Source organism: Python bivittatus, unplaced genomic scaffold (assembly GCF_059951505.1).
Source record: "Python bivittatus isolate LINGU-HERP-01145 unplaced genomic scaffold, Pbiv_v1 ctg000090_np1212, whole genome shotgun sequence".
NCBI classification, from domain to species: Eukaryota; Metazoa; Chordata; class Lepidosauria; order Squamata; family Pythonidae; genus Python; species Python bivittatus.
Genome location: NW_028277046.1, coordinates 2,330,012 through 2,351,556, shown reverse-complemented (window position 1 = coordinate 2,351,556; position 21,545 = coordinate 2,330,012). Strand labels below are relative to the sequence as shown.

Here is a 21,545-nt window from a genome sequence, read left to right as displayed (position 1 = left end):
AAGAGTAACACAGATTATTTGATTTGAATAAACTCTCTCAAGTAATTAATAAGATTCCTTTCCTTGGATGAAAAACACCCCTTCCAAGATAGCTTGGGTCAATTTAAAAAGAAAAGGCCTGCTGTATTTTTGAAAAAAAAAAATTAGTTCTCGTCAACAAAGAAGAATAAATGTTAACAATACTTGTCAGCATCGCTCAATATTCTCAGTTCTGGAGCAGGAAAGCACAATTACAAGACTTCCTATGAAATAATGGCAACGGTGTCTTCATTTAAATAAATCTTTTCCTGCCATGCTTCAGAGGCCGGCCTATTTCCATACAAAAAAAATTAACTGACCAGCAGCTCTTGCCCACTTCCCATCAGCCGGCTCAATGCAAAACGTGGGACGTCTCCAAAAACGAGTTATTTTTAAGCGGGTCTGACGATGCTGCGGGAAAACAGCAAGCCCACCTGGGCACGGACATCGGTGCTGCGCTGCACCTCCAGCCCCACCGTTTTTAGCAGTTCTGTGTTATTCTTGCCTCCTCCATTTGAGGCTTTTAAACCCCACCTGCCCCCTTACAAAGCGTCTGTAAGCTCTTTGGTGACACACCATAGACACAACCCAAGAAAAAAATAGCTGGGCCAAAACAGAAGGGGAGATTCCATAGCTGGCCACCTGTTGTGTTGTGCAAAGGACACTGTCAACCCATTCTTCCCATTTTCCTTCCGTCTCCCTTTTTTGTGGCCAGTTCTTCCCTCTTCTCATGACGGAGAGAGGAAAGGATTCCAGAGGTGACGGTCAAAGTTTAGTACCCAGCCTTGTGGGCGACAGCCTGTCCAGCACGGGAACTCACCTGGAATCAGTCCCCCAATGCATTGCGTAAATTTTGGCCAAGTGTCCCCGCAGTGTTCTTCTAGTACGCATCTGAATACGACCCACGGGATCAATGTTGGCTGTGATCTAAAAGGGAAAATTGCACAGGTCTATCAGCGGCAGCAACTACTCCAATGTCTGTGTGTGTTTGGGGGGATGAATAATAGTAAAAGGGTTGTATGGCTGCAAGGGTCTTAGTATTGCAGAACACTGATGGCCCAGGGGAACTGGTTAAACCCTGAAGGTGTTAACAAAATGTTCTGCTGCCCAAAATAAACCCGCTTTCTAGAAACCACTTGTAAAAGCAAGCAGCTTTTAACACGTTTCCTCGTAATGAGGCTAAGTAAATATAAAGCCTCGTTTTTCGGTATACTGCAATCAAACCATGGAAGTTTGTCGTATAAACACAACGGGGAAAAAAAAATATGTCTGCATATTTGCGCTGTCTCCATACGACGCAATTACGTAGCTCCCTGACCCAGAAACAGAATTCCCCTTTTTTCTCTTCCAATCTGTTGAGGTGGCTTAGTCAAATGCAGGCTGCTTTCTGGATCTTGGATCCCCACATAAATAGCATTCCTGGTTCTGCAAGTGCACACTCCCAAACCTAGTTTGAGGAGGGTAAAATGGGAACCTCTCAGTTGCAGCACCCCAGGAGCACGCCGGATTGGAGAAAGCCACTTAAATCACCATCAAGGGTTAGGGACTTACGGATAGTCAACTGGAAAAGATTTATGGAAGACTGATTTTATACATGGCAACTGCAGCAAGGCTATTCTATGCCCAAAGGTGGAGAAATACTGAAATACCCACATTGGAGGAATGGGTTGTGAAGATGGCAGAACTGGCAGAGATGGTAAAGCTGACCTGTTTGGTCAGGGACAAAACAGTAAGTGTTTTTATAAAAGACTGGAAACCTTGGATGGGCTTTTGGTTGAAAATGGAAAAAAGTGGGATGGTGATTTTGGAGTCTGACGATTGAAAAAAAGATTGAATAAGGGGTGGAAGGGACTGTTGCAATATTAAGGATAGTGAGTTTGTCACTGTTGTAAAGAAAGGCGAAAGTCGCTTCTTTATCTGTTATTTTTCTTTCACTGTATTCTTTCCTGCACTTTTCTTTGCTCATTTTCTCTTTTTCTTTGTCTTTTAGCCATGTAAAAACTTTGAATAAAAATCAATTAAAGAAAAGGAAAAGAAAAGGGAAGGAGGGAGAAGAATTCTATTTCAGGGGCACACAAAAGCCCCATCGCAAGGATACGACATTCTGGTGAACTCCGGAAATGTGCTAAAACCGGATGCTTCGCAGGTACCCAACCCCCTTTCCTTCCCCGTGCCCAGCAGGATCCTGGCTCATCTGACTTTGCCGTCTGAACCCACCCAGCAGCAATGCTCAGGTCAGCCATAATCAGGGTTAAGGCTTCGTTCAATACCGTAACTACAGCTGGCCGCTGAAGGGAAGCTTCAGGGAACAAGGGGGAGATGCTGAGCCCCAAGGGACCAACCGTTACTGGTGCCCGTCATTTCGAAAGAGGGGACCAGACCCTGCGCAGCAACCAAGATAACATAAGGAGTCAGTAATGCTACCTAAGCGGACTGCCCATGGCCAACACGTCCAAAAAGACGAACAGATGGCAATCTTTTAAATGCAAGCCATTCTCACTGGCCACCCAACGCTTTGATTGCATTTGCACCCGGGAGCAGACCTACCTGGGCCAATGTAGCGTCAGCACAAGCTTTCCTAGCATCCTGGAATAAGGAAGAAAAGAGAAAGCGAATTAGAGATGTCTGCAGAGGAGGTGCCCAAGGAGAAACCAGAAGAACGTTTTTATGGCTGGCGTGTTCGTCCGCTTCTGTTTTAAAACAGTGACTGTTAGCTGTCCCAGGGCAGCGTACAAATAGGGAAAGGGAATAAATACATACCTGCAAGGAAGAAAGCCCCGTATTTATCAGAAGCCTATAATCTGCTAAGACTTTAGAAAGCCTATTAGAGCAACTGCCAGGAGGAACATCTGCCTCGATCAAATAGCAAGGATGGTATTATGATGAGTGATAGGAGGTTTCAGGCAAGCTAAGCCGGATAATCCCTTTGTGACACCCCTTCTGCTGGGCACAGCACATCGAGCTGCCCTGCCCACATTTGTATAAATGTTAACCAGCTACTCAACATTTATCTTGTTACTCTAAGACGTCGGTCACAGTTACCAGGGAATTCCACAGCGGACTTGGATGCAGCGGAGCAGATTGAAAGGCAATTGTCCTGTTCACCCGACTGAAGCGTTAGAGCTTAATGCAATACGTCCGTCGATAATGAACCGTCATCGCCTTAATATATAGCAGTATATTCAATGCTGGTTAGAGGTGACCACTCATCCTTTTAGAGACAGTAGATCTGAGATCCAGAAAGGGTTTTCCCAAAGGCTCTGCTGTTGATTTTCATTCTCACTCCCACCACAGATAGTTTCAAGATACACACACGGCCTATTTAGGCATACCAATGTAAGATAAATCAATTTATCTTTCCTCAATCCAATGCCTTCAGCTATGGGCAACAAGGAATGATGCAAATTGTAGTCCAAATTTTATGGCACAGGGTAAGTTGCCATATTCCCCCAGTATCAGCTACGATGCTCCTTAACATTTATTTCAAAATGCTTTTAGCAGGAGGTAAAGTTGAAAACAGAAAACGGGCTTTCTTGCACGGGGGATGTTAATATAGGTGGGTTTTATTACCACTCTTGTTCTGCCTGAGATGTGGAAACTAGCCGGCCCAATAAATAGATTGGAAAGGTCTTCAAAAAGGTGCTCCAATACCATTCTCCCGCACGCTATACAACCAACGTTGCAGGATTTTTTCTTCCCCTGATTTTAAACAGAGAACCCCATAGGAAGGCAAACATCTCCCTGATACAGCCAAATCCTTTCCTTATGTTTAAAGAAATGTAGAATTAATGAAGGCAGGAAGACATGGTTATTAATTTCTTCAGCCAGTTGTGTATACAGCAGCAAGATAATTTGTAAGAGGTCCCACGACAGACATTTATAAGGGATGGATTTCACATTAGGGGATTTTATTTAGTTTGGACGGGTAGGTACGGATGGTATAAACATTACATAAGCTGGTTTTGCAGAATATACTCAAGGTCTAGCTTGTATGCTGTAAGGAAACAAGAGCTCAAGGGCTTTCTCAATGCAGAATAAAATTCAGACGAAAATTTCATGCAAAGTGGATCTATTTAAAGGAGATCCATTCTAAGGATCCCAAAGAGATACATACAACAAAAATACATACAATAGAAAGGACGCTGCTTTCTGGTGTATGACTTTGGAAGCTTCGCCCTCCATTCCCATAAAAACATCTCTCTGACAAATTTATAATTTTTTCCTCCCATTTTGAGTATATGCAGTATATTCTTCAGTTCACAAGAGCACAAGTCTATGCAGCTTTCTTTAACCAATACATTCAGTTCCCGACAAACAAAAAGACAGAGATGGAAATAAATCACACTTATTTACACCAAGCAACGTTTTGATGTCTTCAGTCACACATAGAGTAACCCCAATGAAATGAATGAGGCAAGCAGGACACGGGTTCAGGCAGGATTTGGTCTAATCCGGCGGGATGTTTACCAACTTCCCCATCTTAACCAATGATCAAATCAGCAAGACAATTTGCATTTCAATGGCCTCCTTGCATGCAGGAAATTGGAACTGAACAGGTATACACAGGCACCCCTTTCAGGTGGGATTTGGGGGGGGATTTTTCTGGCTCCCACTTTGGGATGTTTGAAAAAAATGGAAAACGTGGCTCTTCCCCCCATATTTGTGAGTGATGGGTCCTCCGTGTTTTTTTTTTAATTGATTTTTTTTTCTTTTGCAAGGTTGGCTGTTTTTCCCACACATGGGGGGGGCATGATCTGCATTTTGTTGGCGTTGTCATTCTGTGCCACCTAGAGTCATTGCAGAGTTGTACTTAAAACAGTAATGCGGTGGCTTAAACAGGGCGCAGGGTATCAAAGATGCTGAAAAATGGACTTAGGTTCCCACCCCAAACCCAAATCTTTGCAAGTTCTATAGACCACAGAGATGCAGGTCTCAAGAATATCTCACTGGGGAAAGAGAGAAAACAAGACAATACATACTCTGATTTGATTTTTTAGTTGGTCAGCCTCCTGGCGTAGCTGGTCAAGTTCACTCATCTTCCCTTGCTAAAGGTGTGCAGCTCTGACACCCCTCAGAAGCTTAAAAACCTGAAACATAAATACATAAATAAAGTTAAAGTCAACTTAACCGAAGCAGCCCATTTCCAATGCTGGCTGGGGAATTCTGGGAGTTGAAGTCCACACATCTTCAAGCTGCCAAGGTTGAGAAACACTGGCTTAGAGAGTTGTAACTGCTGCTTTAACTTCACCCACCAATTACTTTTCTTTCGCTACCCAGGACCCCAGAAGCGTAGAGACAAAAGATCAATTCCAAAGCTGATCTAGTTCATCTGTGAAACTGGCAAACTTCCACGATGCCAAAAGATAATATTAGTACAATTACAGTTCAACCTTCCAGCACTAACGTTCTGATGTGGTTCTGCTTAGGCTTCAGAGACAACCAGCATCCAAGTTCCCCATTATCTGGGGCCATGTGATGGTGAAGGTGCTGGAATGGCCCAGGGGAGACCCAGGTTCATCTCCTTTCAGCCACATAAGCCCACTTTGGGGCAATCCCTTTCTCAGCCCAAGAAATTTGTGGTTGGGAGGAAGAACAGGAGGGGCACACACCACCCTGAGCTCTTGAATCAAAGGCAGGATGTAACTCTATCTAAGCAATAAATAATTCAACAGTCCATTTTCAGCAACTACCCCAGACTGAACCTATAACCTCCAGCCCTACTACTTCTATACCCAGAAACAACTCTGAATTTTTGGTTTCTAGGTTGTGGTATCATTGCTAATCCGTAATAATCTCCCGATTCAGGTTAGCCATTTGTGCAAATCCAATTCAGATAATGCCTGGGTGCTGTCTTATAAGAGTCTACCCTCAATCTGGTCTCCTGGCAGTTGTTTCAGAAGGCCAGCGCCAGGGGGAGGCTGCCAATGATAAAGGAACCCCAGGGCACAGAGTTGTGGGGCAGCTCTTCCAGACTTGACACAATTCAAGACAGCTAAGCGTTCCTTCTGAATTGTCTCCAGCCGGCTCTTCTGGAAATCATGAGTTAGGACCAGACGTCATTCCAGTTCTTTCATCACAAGAACAGCATCTCGGTGGCCATTCCTGGGAGAGCAAACAAGGTCAGCAAAGAACTACATCTTGGTCCTTTGCAGACCTCACTGGCTTCTCCAGTTCTAGAAAACTGGTGGCGAGCGCGGAGGGGTGAAAGAGAAAAAGTAACCCATTTCTAGCCCTTCTCCACTAGCTTTCTGTTAATGCAAAAATCACCAGCTCCTTTATCCCAAGGATACGTATAATGAGCTACATGGCTTATAATTATGGGATGCTGCAATGTTCTGAGGCTGGCAAGCTTGAAGTCTGCATCCGAACTGAGGCGATGAATAAAACCGGATCCAGGTCACCAAACAGCCCTGCCTGCATTTAACAAACAGCTGGAGACCTGCAGCAAATACCACCTCCAGGCTCCCCATCTCAAATGCTGAGCCCCTAATTTATTTAAAATGCCTGAAGCCATTATTTAATACCAATATTTGACAGAGATGAACCACTTATACTCTCAGTCCCATTATAAGATGACTAGCATTATGGATAACCTACACAGAAAAGGCCCTTTCAAGGTTATCTAATTACTGGACAGACATCTAATTTGCTACCCAATTTCAATTCACCTAACAAAAGCAGCAGGTGGCCTGTGCAATTCCATTATTGTACATGGGTGAAATTCTTGCTGTATAAACAAGGTATTTTGCCTTACTCCAAGAAATTCTGAGCAAGCGTGAGAGAGACTCTCTTTTTCTCTCTGGTTCCAGCTTTCCTATACACAGCACCACAGATTGTGGACGTTCTAGCTGGCCCAAGGTTCAGATGATCTTGTTTGCCCATCTTATTTTCCAAGAATTGCTTAGTGAAAAGTCCTACGTGAATGTAAAGAGTTCCAAGATACATGGCCAGCAGAGAGAGGAATGTCTCCAAAATGTAAATGCCATAGCCTCCATCAGTGCCCAAGATCTGCCCTATTGATACTGATGTATAAGAGGACCAGCAAGGTGGATGGGCTCAATTACAGGATGATAGATATACCGTGGGAAGAGCTGAAGGACCCAGGTTAGGAACAGACCATCCTGGAGAAAATGTATCTTGTGATCACGAAGAACTGACACCAACTTGATGGCACATAGTCAATCAACTAATCAATAAGACAACCAATTACGTACACACTGACATTCCCAAACTTCCATTCTGATTCTCCCTTATTTTATACTGAAGACAGACTGATTTGTCTTGCTTATAAATAAGCAGATTTTAATTAATTACACATGCTGTAACGTGACCACTGTTGAGTATGTCACTAGGATGGGGTGGTATATAAATTTAATATATTATCATTATCATCATCTATTTTTTCTTCTTTATTGTATCCTTATTATATGAGCTACCCTGAAACGTAAGATATAAACACCAAGAACAAAAATAAGTGGCATAATTATATCTAGCTAAACTGGTTTGTTCCTTACTGGAACAAACCAGAGCTGGAAGGAAGTTGGGATGTACAAAAGAATCTTTTTTTAATATTTTCATTGCTGATTGCTTCATCCAATGAAACAAAACAAGTTTCCTGTCTCCAGGATACCTACAAATCTCCCCAAATACACAGAGATAGAAAATACCAAATCCTTATTAACTCCATTCTTTTATTACATTGCAACGTCTGCACATCCCTCAGATTTGGGCGTGTTGTGGCACAAATGCTTAAAACAATAAACATTCAGAAGAGAATGTGGTTTTCACTAAGAGAGAGGGCAGGCACATCTTTTGACCACACACCACCATTCAGCTGAATACACTGAATCTTAGCATTGAGAGGGACTCACTATGGAGGCAATAAAATAGATATGTTCTCCAAGGAATGCCTAGATACTGGTAGAAGAACCAGGAGAGGAGGAGGAGGAGGAGATGTAGGTAGTCCTCGACTTACGACCATTCACTTAATGACTGTTCAAAGTTACGATGGTACTGAAAAAAGTGAGTTATGACCATTGCAGCGTCCCCACAGTCACGTGATCAAAATGCAGGCACTTGGCAACCAGCAGCTATGGTTGCAACATCCCGGGGTCACGTGATCACCATTTATGACTTTCCCAGGGGCTTTCAACAAGCAAAGTCAATAGGGGAAGCCAGATTCGCTCAACAACCATGGCAAAAAGGTCGTAAAATCAGGCACCATTCACTTAACAAAACTGCATTGCTTAGCAATGGAAGTTCTGGTCCCATTGGGGTCCTAAATTGAGTGAAAGTGGTGAACTAGGAATAGGAGATCCAAGTTCAACTCCACCCTTACCCACCAAAGGTCCCCAGGTGACTTTGGGCCAGTCCCTCTCTCTCAGCTTCAGAGCCAGGGAGGTGTAATGGTGAAGCTGCTGGACTAGAAGTAGGGAGACCAGGTTCTAATCCCCCCCTGGCTATGAAGGCTCAATTGACTTGGGGCCAGTTCCTCTCTCTCAGCCCTACCTAACAAACAGGCTTGTTGAGAGGGGAAAACGGGAGGAGGGTGCTCTGTACCTCACCATGAGTTCCCGAATGAAAGGTGGATACAAATCAAATAAATAGTTCACCAACAAATTCTACAGGCAAGGATCTAGAAAGCATATTCAAGAGTACTTTCATGATTCAGCAATATGGTATTTCCAAATTACTTCGTCTTCCTCACTTGAACAGAAAGGCAATTTTTATATCCAAACAGAACTGTTAAAAGAAAAATCGCCATTTTAACGGTAACTTGCAACGAACCAAACAGGAGATGTAGTCAACCTGGAAAATATTTTCTTGGGTGAACAGCGGCATTTTAGCTAGCGTGCTTTTTTTTCAATGGCACTATTGTGCCTCCCCCCATTTAACAGAATTGAACTGGTTTTCTGTCTCTTAGACAAATGACGCTACAAACGGAAAAAGGATGGCTAACTTAATCAAAGGATACTACCCAGTACCAAATTAAAGAAAGTGATGCTAATTACTTAAACTGACCTAGTTAACTGTTATTAACACGCCGAAATTAAGTTCTAATTATTTATAGCTAACCATGCTGTGCAAATATTCGCACCATTAGTTCTTCCTGGGCTTCATCTTAAAACCCCAGAGGAGCTGCCCAAACGCTTACACATTTTGCTTAAAAATGAAATTAATCAAGCACTGCTCACACCACAATTAACAGGGTAAAGCTGTTTTAATGGGGTGATGGTTGCAAGTTTAGTGGTGGGGTGTCTGCTCCTGCCCACCCGCACCAAACAATTACTGATGCCATTAAATAGCATGCAGATTGGCTAATTTACGAAGCAGCAAAAGGATTGCAGCTTTATTTCTCTGGATGCCCCAAAATATAACAGTGGTATTTTTCTGCCCCACAGAAGCTATGTGGGAAAGGTGGGGGTTCTTATGACCTCCCCAGATCAAAATTCAAAAAAAGGTTTTATATTCCAAGGTATGTCCCTCCAGTCTCATAACTGGGAATGCCTTTTTAAGGAACACTCTGACTTCCCTGTTTTTCTTCAAAAATTTCAGATGTTATGTTTCCAGTATTTACATATATAAATATTTGCAGTTATTGTATTTAACGTAATGGACACTGAAATCTTCCTGTGTTTAAAGAGGTTTTTCTGGCTAGAAAACCATACCCATCTCTCTAAAGTTATAGTTCTCGGTATGCTATATGGGAAGAAGTCAGGCTGGTGGTGGTGTATTTACGGTTTGATTTTAAAATGTGTATTTTTTGCTGCAGCAACTGAGATGGGTGCATATGCCAACCTACACAAATGGACCTGGAAGGAGAAACCTTCATCCCAACCTGGATCTCATAAAAATTTGAAATCTACCCACTGTTAACAACTGAAGACAATGCAAATCGATAAGGCATTAGAACAGAGAGGAATAAATAATTAACTTGATAGAAAAACCTCACCCGCAGTAATTTAAAGTGCTGGACCAAGAATAACAAAAAAACCTCAGCACCAGACCTGGAGAGGCCACCCCAAAGTGAAGATCTCCTCTTTCACAGATGCCTAACACTCTTTCCCCAAAGAAAAATAGAGAAGGATCCTCTGGGATGTCATTTACACCCACCCGCTCCATGAAGTGGACCCCACTTGCAAACCAGCCACTGATCCGGAACTGTAACGTGGTTCCATTAATTAGCCTGAGTCCCAGAAATTCAAAGACTTCGGAATTGTTTCCAAGGTCAGCCCCATGTAGGATTCTTTACAGTAATCCAGCCCAGAAACCCCACAGCATGGACCACGCTAGCCAGGTTGTCCTTATTCAGGAAAGGCTGCAGCCAATGAAGGAATTGAAAATCAGCAATAGGAATACTGATCAAGAATACTGATTATCAGGAGAAAAGATGGGAAAAGTGTCACGGCTGTGTTAGCCTGGCCCCGGAAGAGAACAACTTCCCACTCCAACCTTATTTTGTCTTGGAGATTCATGGCTTCCTACACATCTCGTAAGGTTTCTAAATGAAACACACACATATAATCTCACCCAATTCACAATAGGTTTAAAAGCATCACAGACATGATTCCTCGGAGATATGATCCAGCGGCTGGTAAACATTTGTACCGATTTGTTTGAAACAATATTCTCAGTACGAATATGCTTTTGAAACCATGAGAACCCCTGATCTGCCTAAACAAGGCGCTAAAAAATAACATTAACAAGGCAGTAATGTCCAGGGATAGATTCTGACGCCACAGCTTCTCTTTAGCATACAATCAGGCAGCAGGAAAAGTTCTCCATTGACCATACAGTCAACTGTCATAATTCAACTGAGAATTTCTAAATTCTCCTTCTGAATGCTGGAACTTCTAAATGGGGAGATCAGGACCATCAAATGCAAAACAGAAACAAAGTGGCTTTTAAGTGATGATCTAGCTTAACCCACGATGCTAACATTTTCTGCTTCATTAGATATAGATGCATGGATCATAAAATGGACAAGTAAAAAACTACGATGAACTAATTTAAAGCGAGGAGAAGAATTAGCAGCATAATAATGATATGCAGTACTAGAAATAATTTCCGTAAGTCTTTTGCTTAACCTCCAAACGAGTTGAGTGCCAAATATTTCATTTAAAATGCCTGAAAATCATTATTTAGTTTGGAAACACATTTTTCGTGTATTAAAGAATACAATGGGAACCCAAGGATGATTCACCACCTTTCTCTGAATAGATACCCGTAAAGGGGGCAAAAGCTTGTTTTTAACATGTGCTTAAATACTGGTAAAATGAATTATGGTTGGGGAGGGAGTTGTAATCAATTTCTTTTCTATTCTGGAGTAACATCTGGAGGCCAACACTCAACAGTGTGCAGTTGAATTCTTTTCTGCCCTGGAAATTATGAATTTCTATACAAGCGTGCCTCCGTTCTTGGCTACAACTCTGTCATCTTCTTGTTCAGATTTAGGTAAGTTACACCAGCACCAATCTGCCCAGGTGTTTGGACGGCCCATTTTAACAGACCAAAAGGTGGGTAATAAGCTACTTCTATATGCTTCATTCTCCTGTTTTCCTCTGGATTTATTTTCCTGTGCTTGCAGTATTGGCCTATAATTTCTATCAGTAGCGTTTGTCTCAAATTCCTGCTACCTGCACTGCTTCTGTAGGAAATAGAAAATAGAGGCTTTATAGAAAGGAAGTTCAATTTGTTCCAAGGTATTTAGCACAGATGAAACAGGAACAATTCACCCCTTTGAGGCCAGTTAGAAACAGGAGCTGCAAAATGAAGGTAGGATGAAACCATACAACACCGACTTGTTTAATCTGTATTAGCTAGTCTGTAAATTAGGGCTATAAAAGCATTAATAAAGCAGGTTGAAGTCCTCCTTGCACAATATTGTTTAACCCTCACCATCACCCCACAAGACGGAGACTGCAATGTCATCCTCAACTACAAAAAAAAAAATAAATGCAGGGAACGGTGAATGGCAATGAACTCGAACTAGAGGCAAGCTTGCAAAGAGAGGTGCTTTCTTACAGCTTTGGGGTTTTTTTTCCCTTGGGCAAACTGAGCCATGTAATGGGTTGCCCAAAATGGCATTCATTTGCGAGCCTGCTTTCAACCACACTTGCCTACGTGCCATCTCAGTAACGTTCCTAGATCGTGAGGCAGCCTCTGGTCAGCTTGACCAGACCAAAAATTTGTGACAGTCTGGCCAGGTCAAAGGCACAACGCCACCTTCTTTCTTCGGCCCAGTGACGACCAAAGACAGAATGTACTCCAAAACAAACCCCTTTACTGCAGCGCTGTGCAAATTTCAGGGAGAAATCCCTAGGCGATTTTTTCAAAAGAAAAATAAAGTTATTTGCTGTCACTACAGAAAGCTCCCTTAACACACAGGCTAGACTGAGTTAAATGGTGTGAAACAATGCCGCTGGAATTTGAGCATTGAAAAAAGGAGAGTTATTCTCGTTCCACGGGGCCAAAAGTGTGGTGGCGGCAGGACTGTAATTTTAGCGCTCATCTTAAAAAAAGAAGAAAACACAGGAGTGGGTATGGCAACGTATTTCCATAGCTTGAGAGCAAAGGAAACAAAATAAATAAGCCAACTGAACCCCCAAACTCTGCAATATTTTGCCCAAGCAGTCCAGGGAGCTCAATGCTGAGTGTCTGTTCTGCATGCTTTACTCCTAGCCTCTCCCCCACTGATTTCTCCATTCTTCCTTAACTGGTTTCCAGTTATTACTGCTGTTCTGGCTATCAGTGCCAAGTGTCCCTGACCCCTGAAAGAACAGGTGCTTTGCCCAGATACACCCACAGAACGGGAAAAGGACACCTACCGGTGAGAAGAAGAGAAGACAAATGAAAAAACAGGGGAAGTTGACGCACCTGGATGGCAGAGGTTGTCCCCCGGATGAAACTATGGTTACTGGTGGCTACTGGCCACGTTGACTTCTTGTCGCCTCTAATACTGGGGATCCTACCTCTCCCAAATTTCAGTTCTAAGCAAGAAAGTGGGGGACTGCTATGCTACCTCCTGCTTGATAGCTTCTGGCAAATGCAGCCCCCAGGATGGATCATAGCTTGAGCGATTGCTCTTCCCTTGCTCGGCCTCAATATTCAGATGCCTTTCTCCTGGATTGTGGTACAAAGAACACAAAGAGAGACCACCCTTTTTTCCGCTTTGGGAACGTGAGACTGTTCTTCCCCTGCTCCCCCAAAAAGCAACGAGCTGAGCGAGAGAGTTGCAGCAAGAAATTTCCCTTGCAAACCAAATACTCCAGGCTTCGAAGATCTCTCCCTTTCTCCAGACACCGGGAAAGACTAACTAGCCATCCAAGCTATGACTGGTGATGGAAGGGTAGATCTACAGGAGCAAGTGGTTCAAGAGTGTGATGTCTACTAAATGACAGCCCCCAGTTTTGACCTTTTACCACTCCCCTCTGGTTATTTCGAAGCCAAGTATTGGATTCCAACACTACTAGATCGAAATCCTCTCCAAACACAAGGTAAGCATTCCATTTCTAGGGGATCCATCAGTCCCAAAGACCAACTCATGGACAGAAGTATATCCAAACTTGGCATTTGAACATTTGAACATCATGCCATTTGTGGCAACAGAGTATGTCAGATCTTTAAAAAACATATTTATGAAGAATGGGAGCTTCCTTTTACATTTCGAGGGACCACATAAATGCACTGCAAAGTTTCTTTGGAGGTATGTAACTGAAAAGTGGTACAGTAGCTGAATAGTGGATATCATACTTTGAATACATTATACAAAGACCCAGCTCTCTGGAGAAGGCTCTGATGCTGGGAAAGGTGGAAGGAAAGGAGAGGATGACCAGCAGCAAGGTGGAGGGACTCGGTTACAGTGGCAATGGGTGGACTGTTGGAAGACCTGAAGGACCAAGTTAGGGATATCATGGAGAAAATCTATGTGGTCACAATGAGCTGACATGGACTTGATGGCATATAACCAATCAATCAAATCATGAAAATACATCTTTTGTACTTGTTCAGTTGCAGCCAACTGATTGAGAAGAGAAAACAGAGAAACAGAGGCTGATTTCTGATCAGAAGGACAGTATCTTCTATGGTTCATTCATTACCATCCCTAGAAATCTGGAACCGTGCCTTCTTTAACGACGTCGCAAAAAATAACTACATTTGTTAACTATGCAGTTTCATTCTCTCCCATCTTCTAGGCTATGAAAAAATCATGTCGACTTTCAAAAGCATTCACTTTCACTTTAATATTGAAGGGCAATAAAATCCCAGTGATGTTTCTAAGAGTTACAGAGCTATGGGGATTATTCCCCCCCGCTTTCTTGCAAGCCCGAAAGAAGAGTCGTCTTTGAACAAAGAAGTACTTTTTAAATTCCCTTGCTTTCTCAGATCATGTTGAAAGGTCCTGCTGAGTACAACCCAGTTCTCCAAATTACTGGTTTGAGCCAAGTGTTCCAACGCAAATGATTTGATGAAGCAGCTGCAAGTCAGAAGGATTCTATGGGTATTAACATGTAGGCGAGGACTCCAAATGCCCAATTTTAATTCAGATTTCACTTGCTGACATGAATTTCCAATCCAGAAAAGACTCATGGAAACCGAAAAGACTCATGGAGCAACTGAAGTTCAAAAGGGGTACCCAGCAAGTTGCAGGTTTCAGCATTAGGGCCTTGCAGTTTCAGGTACTGACACACGCAAAGCCCCAGCTATTTTCCATAAAGAGTAAGGGACAGTCAAGAATTTACACTGCAAAACAGTGTGGATTTTTGTTTGTTTGGACTGGGATGAAAGCAGCCCTGCAGTGATTTTTCATACCTCAAAAAAGAGGGGAGGGATGGACAGCAGTAGTAAAGGGGAAGGACAATAACCCCAAAGACAGAACTCCTAAAGGAAGCATTCAGAAGAAAGAGAAAGATCGAGGGAAGAAGGGTGAAAGAAACTGTAGACAGAGTGCCAAACTTGTTCAAAATAATCAACCACAATTTGGACTGGAGGCCTGTTTTGCTGCGAATAATCCCATTTGGGGGTCTACTATGGGATATTACAAGGCTCAGGTAGAAGGCAACAGTCTTGATTCAACTTCTGAATAAGGGAATCTGCTTTAGGTTGTTGGGTGGGGGCACCTGTCTAATTAAATTTGGATGCCTTTACTACAAGATGTGGTTTGGATAAGAAAGAATCCAAAACCCCCTTTCAGAAAACACAGCTTCCACATGATATGCCCTATGGTAGGACAGTTTTATCACTTCAACCACAATGGGTGAGTTTTTCTGGAAGAGTGAACGCTTACAACTGATAAACAGACCACAGTAAAAACCAGAGTTATATGTTGCTTATTGCCTTAAATTGACATACAACAACCAGGTGGTTCAAATCTCCTTGCTATCTGAAAATATTTGTGTGGCTCACTTTGTGACTCTTGGAAGAAAAGTCACCACTTATTCAGGCAGCACAATGTTCTACTGCAGCCTGGAAATGATGAATATAAATGTGTAAAGCCAGATGTTAAAAATGGTCTTGACTCAAATGAGCCCTTGATATGCCATGGATAGAGAAAAGGGGCAATCAAGCCACATTTCTAGTATTCAATCTAGGGTACTCTGGTTTTTGATGGGACAGACTACAGAAAGCATTAAGTAGCGCCTGCCATTTTATGACAGTGATTTCTTTCTTTGAGCCGTATCTCATTCTGCCTTTCTTCAATGAGTTGGTGTAGCTAACATCTATAGGTCTACGGTTGGGTGTCCAATCCAGAAGGGGAGAGAACATTTTCATAAAAATATGCAAGTTCTCAACAGAGTGCCGTGTGCTGTCATCAAACTAGGCATTGCAATGTATTGGAACCTAGTTAGCTGTGGGTCAGAATATTCTGCTTCACTCATCCATAATTTAGCCTCTTGAAAGAGAGCAATTTCAATGAACTATACACATATAATGCAGGAGATTTATGCAGGACCCAACATGGTACCCCACTGGTCTTTTTACACACCTGTTTTAACAACCATGTTGTGGGGATAAGGAGGGAACTTTCTTATCTGAAGCATCTGGAACAGTGTTCTCAACCTTGGCCGCTTGAAGATGCGGGGACTTCAACTCCTAGAATTCCTCAGCCCGCCTTGCGGGCTGAGGAATTCTGGGAGTTGAAGTCCCCGCATCTTCAAGCGGCCAAGGTTGAGAAACATTGGTCTGGAAGGTACCACATTGGGGAAGGACACTGAATAGGCTATGAGTCCTCAAAAAGATAATTCTGTGTTCCTTTTGAGTTACATCTGGACACGCACTCAGCAGTGGTGCTGTGCCTATTTAAAGTAATGCCTCCTCCCACGCAATGCACCCTTCCAAGAGATGCTGTAGTTAAGGGCAACTAGGTAACCAGTTGGCCTAGCATGCTCTTAAACTGTTCTGCACCAAGGCACTTCCGTCCTTCCCTTGGGGAAATTCCCAGCAGCATTGTCAACAAGCAATATCCCACCCTTTCCAGGCTGGCTGCAGTCAGCTTTTCCAAAATTTTCCAAAAGTGCAGTCCTTTACACCAAATTTCTCAGGATAAAAGGCAAGTGTTACATTTGTATTTTTTAAAAAATGTATATATACACATATCTTCATAGGTGCAGAACTTACTGCTCATTACCTTAATCCCAAGTGCTTTCTTTGTCAACAGCTATCAACCCTCCAGTGAGCAAAATCTCCAATTAAATCCAAATGCCTCACTCCTGTTTACCATGGGCAAAGAGAAAAATAAGATGAAAAACAAGATGCAGATCCTTCTACTGTATAGGCCTTTAGTTCTTTCTAGAGAGACGAATAATCCGTTTCTTTATTTTCTTTTTCAGAGCATCCTGTTTCATACATGCATGTTCCACTTTTTCATCCAGCCACAAGCTTAACGTGGTTGACACACTAGTACAAATCCAGGTATATAAATCACATAGCTAGAGTTGCCACCGCTTCCCACAAATAAAATCTCAGCTTTATCAAGCCCTCCTACATGACTTTTCATAGAACCCAAATTAAGTGAAATACTGAAACCATGAAGGTTTAAGAAGGAGAAAGGAGAACATATAAGGAGGTTAATGAGGCAAAAGAAAGAGAGGGAATGAAAAGGACCATCCAAAATGTCCTAAGAATTTCTTCAATCAAAGGAAGAGCTGAACTGAATCTGTACGCAATGATGCTGAAGTTGCAGGAAGGGAGTCCAATTAACCCATCCTGCTGTCCATATTCTGACTTTGCGCTAAATCAGCTGTACTGCCTGTTTGTCTTAGAGAAGAGCACAAAAGCTCTCTCTCACACACAGACCCAGATTTAGCATTCTTGTTGCATTTTAACTCTTTCTAAGGTTTCTCATATTAGTTTCGACACCCTGCGGAATAAATTAGCAATAGGGCCAGATGGACTTGCCTTAACTATGTAGTTTTACCACTAGGATGAGATCTAGATCAGGGACTTTCCAGCTAATGGCATTAGCAACCAGACTTCATCAACTTATAATATTTTCCCAAACAAGAGACACGACTGTTGTTGCTTAAAGTGTTTTTTAAGTCACTCTGGACACACACGGAATGCACACAAAAGACGAAATGTCCATCAACTGGGGTTTGTTAGCTTTCTAACTACCGTATGTTCAGCTTCTTTATGAAACAGACATTATTTTACTGGTTATTGGACTGATTAACAGCATTACATCTAGAATGGGTAAAGCAGAAATGTGTATACTGCGTGGCGAGCAAAGAGAACAGAACAAAGATAAAATAGCATTATTTCCAACACAAGGCGATGACTAAGCATTTGATTAACATAAACTTGAAACCTTCGCTAACCCACTTATTGTTGTAAAAATAAACACTTTTTTCTTGCTCACCCAGTTGCAAGGTTTAAAAAAAAAAAAAAAAAAACCTCAGAGGAAGGAAGCCTGCATGAAATTAAGGCAAAAAAAAAAAAAAAAAAAATTCACGATTCCTTTCCAGTTTTCATTAGTAATCAGAACAAAAAGGAAGCCGCGCCCTGTATACAGTTTCAGACCGCACTCATCCCAGTCTTTTCTGGCTCACAGAAAAGACCACATAACGTGGCTTGGATTTTCTCCCCATCCTCCACTCGCTTTCAGCATGCACTGATTATAATCATATCAAAAGTGCCTCCAAAAGGAAAAGAGCTGGCATCGTTTTGGGGGACCACAAAGATGCAAGGAGCACATCACATCAGCGTTCCCCAAATCTGACGCTCTTCAGAGGTGATGAAGAACATCTCACCCCAATTCCTTGGCCTTCATGAGACAGTGGCTCATAACAGCAGCTATAGACCAAATACCAGGCTGGAGGCATCTATAGAGAATATACTAGAACAAAGAAACTATAGAGAATTGCCTTCTGACTTGCATAATCTTTCAAGCACACATGCGTGCGCGCACACTTTTGCACTCAAGGACCTAAAATGTAAGAGAAAACAGGAATGGCATCCAGCTAGGAAACAGGAAATTCAATGGAAACACTAAAATGGCAGAAGTGTCTTACCATTTAATTTGTACGGTTAAAAGGGAGGTCGGGAGCAGGACCGTGTCTGGATGCACACTGCTAAATGCCCAGTTAGTAACCACCTCTAAATAGAAACCACTGATTTACATTTGGATTTTGGAAGGTACGCCAAAGCATTCTCTATAGCGATGCGTCTTGAAAGAATCATTAGATCAGCTAACGGCATCACGAGGCCAGGAAGCAAATGCCAGCAGCAATACACTTCATTAAAAAATTTTTAAAAATGCACTGAAAGACTCAAAAAAGTGGAAGCAGTCTGTGATAAACTGCTTAGATCAACCACTTGGCTCCCAGCTGTGGCCCAGCAGCTGTGTAAACCTGAAGCAAGCATGGAATGATTTTTATTCAGCCTGCGTCAGTTTCAGAGCAAATGTGTACCTGTGCATATCAAGCATATTTACTAGTATTTGGGGGTTACATGGAATAACTTCCTAAGGTTTAGCCAAACTCTGCTCCCCTTTCAGACCTGTGAAGATCTCATGTCGGTCTGCCTTTCTGCACATCTTGGTCATTTGGTCCCATAAATATCATAACATGTGACATTAATGCCATTTAGCATTTCGCTCACACACATTTATCATACACGCCTTCACAGGCGCTCACTTTGAGAATAAACACAATCAATTTACTGTGACTTACAAACAGATCTGAACCCAAGACTGGGTGAGTTTTATTCTTGCTAGAAGACTGCACTTAAGTCTCTTTTCCCTGAAAGAAAGGGGGAAAATAAGGGAACCCCCAAGTTTTGTTTCAAAATATAGCACAGTCATTTAACACAGGGAGGGAGGGAAAGAGAGAACCCACACTGGATTTCACTTTTCCTTTTGTCTTGAAAGAAGTTTTAAGATTGTAAAGAAGAATCAATCTGGATCAGTGTTTTTCAAACTTGGCGACTTTAAGATGTATGAACTTCAACTCCCAGAATTCCCCAGCCAGCTTTGAGAATGACCCAAACCAACCGTGGTTGAACTCTTCCTGAAGTTTCTTCTAACCAAAGATGTTGAGATGGGAGAATATTTGTGGTGGAAAAATATTTGGTGCAAAGGAAGAGAACACAGAGTACAATCCACTTCATCAGTTGCGTGTGTTTATCTACACAATTCCACTGTACCAAGTGGATTTGTAAACTTCACTTGTATATGATTGTTACTAAAAACCCTATTCCCCATTGGCAAACTAGCACTTAATAACATTTGCAAATGGAAGTAGCATTTGAGTTGCAGTCCAACGATGCAATCGAACACGCCTGCCATTTTGAAATGGGCTTATGGAGAAAAGTCAGAGTATATGTCATTTCCTCTCCTATGTGTTATCCACCTACAGTGAAATACTACTGGGAAAGCAAAGGTCACAATGGTGGGAAGATGCCTTTGGGTCATAAAACACTAAAAGGGGAAGAAGCCATGAAAATTATTTTGACTATAGTTTCCAGACACGCATACCTTTCAGACATTAAACAATACAATGGCTCTTATGGAGCTCAGCAAGAATTTTTGGATGAGAATTTTTAAACTCCTTTTAAGGAGCTGAAGACCTACATTTTAACAATATCTTCCTTGAGGGTTACTGAGAAAGATCCAATGTCCAAGGTGGAAATCCAGCATTGTTCCTCTTCTTGGCCCTTGTGGACATCTCCACAGCCCCACAATGTGAGTGGGAAGACCAAAAACTAGAAAGTGTGATCTGGCCATGAATGACCTGGAAGAAAAGATACCCTCAGCCAATCTAAGATAACCCTGACCACAACAGGAAAACCCTTTTTTTCAGTGATTCAGAGTACACAGTCACAAACATTTCTCCACCCTGACTTGTTAGAGGGAGGTTTCTGGAGCCTCCAAAGAGGTGAACCAGATTGCATTGCCAGGAGTCTCACCATTTATGGGAATGGCCCTGTTCTTGTAAGAAATGAAACATCCTGTGTTTATGCAACTGGTGGAAGTATTTTTGAAGGAAGGGGCAAGGCGCTGGAAGGGAGTGGTTTACACAATGTTGAGTTGAAAAGCTGAGTTTTACCCTTTTATTAATACAACATGCAACAGATGAAGGCAGTTGGGCAACATTTGTGCAGAAAAAGATGACTGGCCTTTCATGAAGGTTTCAACCAGAATTAGGTAAGAATATGAACATGTGAATATGAAAATCCTCTTATTGTTCAATGATTCCTACTCAGTTTTACAGGTTGCTCTCAAAACACATCCCAAAACATTGGGGTCACATGAACAGAATAAAACACGGAAGCTCCATTGTACGAGCTCAGAACCTCCACTCTAATTGATGTGAAACCCATACAACATAACGCAAGACAAATCCAAATTAGAGAGCAAATAGCCTATTATCCTATGCTGCTACCTTCTCCTTGTGTCTTACATGCTGTGGACTATGGTTCTTGGCCACATTCAATATTCCCGCATGAGGAGAGATGGTCTTTTCAACCAAACCAAAAATAGGGAAAGGAAGACAAGTTTTAGCTTGTCTATCTGGCAAACTCTGTAAGCCACTTCCTGTTTAGAGCAGGTGTTTCCAACTGCTTAGCTTCCTGTAATGCCGAAGGCTTCTGTGTGAGGGTGCACGTGTGAGCACGTGAAAGCAGAAGCAACTTGGCTTTGAGGGCTCTAGACTTTAAGGAGGAAACCATCAGCTTCTTACATCCTAAAATTAAATAATGGCCAAAGATCAAGAGAGATGGTGGGCTCCCCTTCCCTGGAGGAGCTAAGTGGAGGTGAAACCGCCATCTATCTGGGAGGCTTTAATCTGGACTCCTTCATGGAAAAAGGAGTTGGCCACCAAGACTTAAAAGGCTTCTCCTTAAAACTCTGTGATCCTCTTCATTCACTCTCTGGAAACACCATTTTCTTGTTTTCATTTTGATTCTGATTAGCAATCAATGTCTTGAGTTGAAGGGAGGGGAAACATAGTTACCTAGCACTACATCATTCAGGTTCTGAAATATTATTTTCCACACAAAAAAAGTAGTTTATCAGCACTGATGCCATAAAA

The 21,545-nt window shown here is 42.3% G+C and overlaps 1 protein-coding gene across 2 annotated transcripts in view; it reads right to left on the bottom strand.

Moving 5' to 3' along the window:
• GNB1 (G protein subunit beta 1) overlaps positions 1-21,545 on the bottom strand; it is a 41,671-nt gene that overhangs the window by 9,919 nt on the left and 10,207 nt on the right. For both annotated transcript variants that reach the window (XM_088136718.1, XM_088136717.1), the window contains exons 2-4: positions 4,998-5,105; positions 2,566-2,604; positions 839-945 (exon numbers count right to left, since the gene is read on the bottom strand). In XM_088136718.1, the coding sequence (XP_087992844.1) occupies positions 839-945; positions 2,566-2,604; positions 4,998-5,054 (203 nt within the window). In that variant the 5' untranslated portion in view covers positions 5,055-5,105. The remainder of the gene's footprint in view (positions 1-838; positions 946-2,565; positions 2,605-4,997; positions 5,106-21,545) is intronic.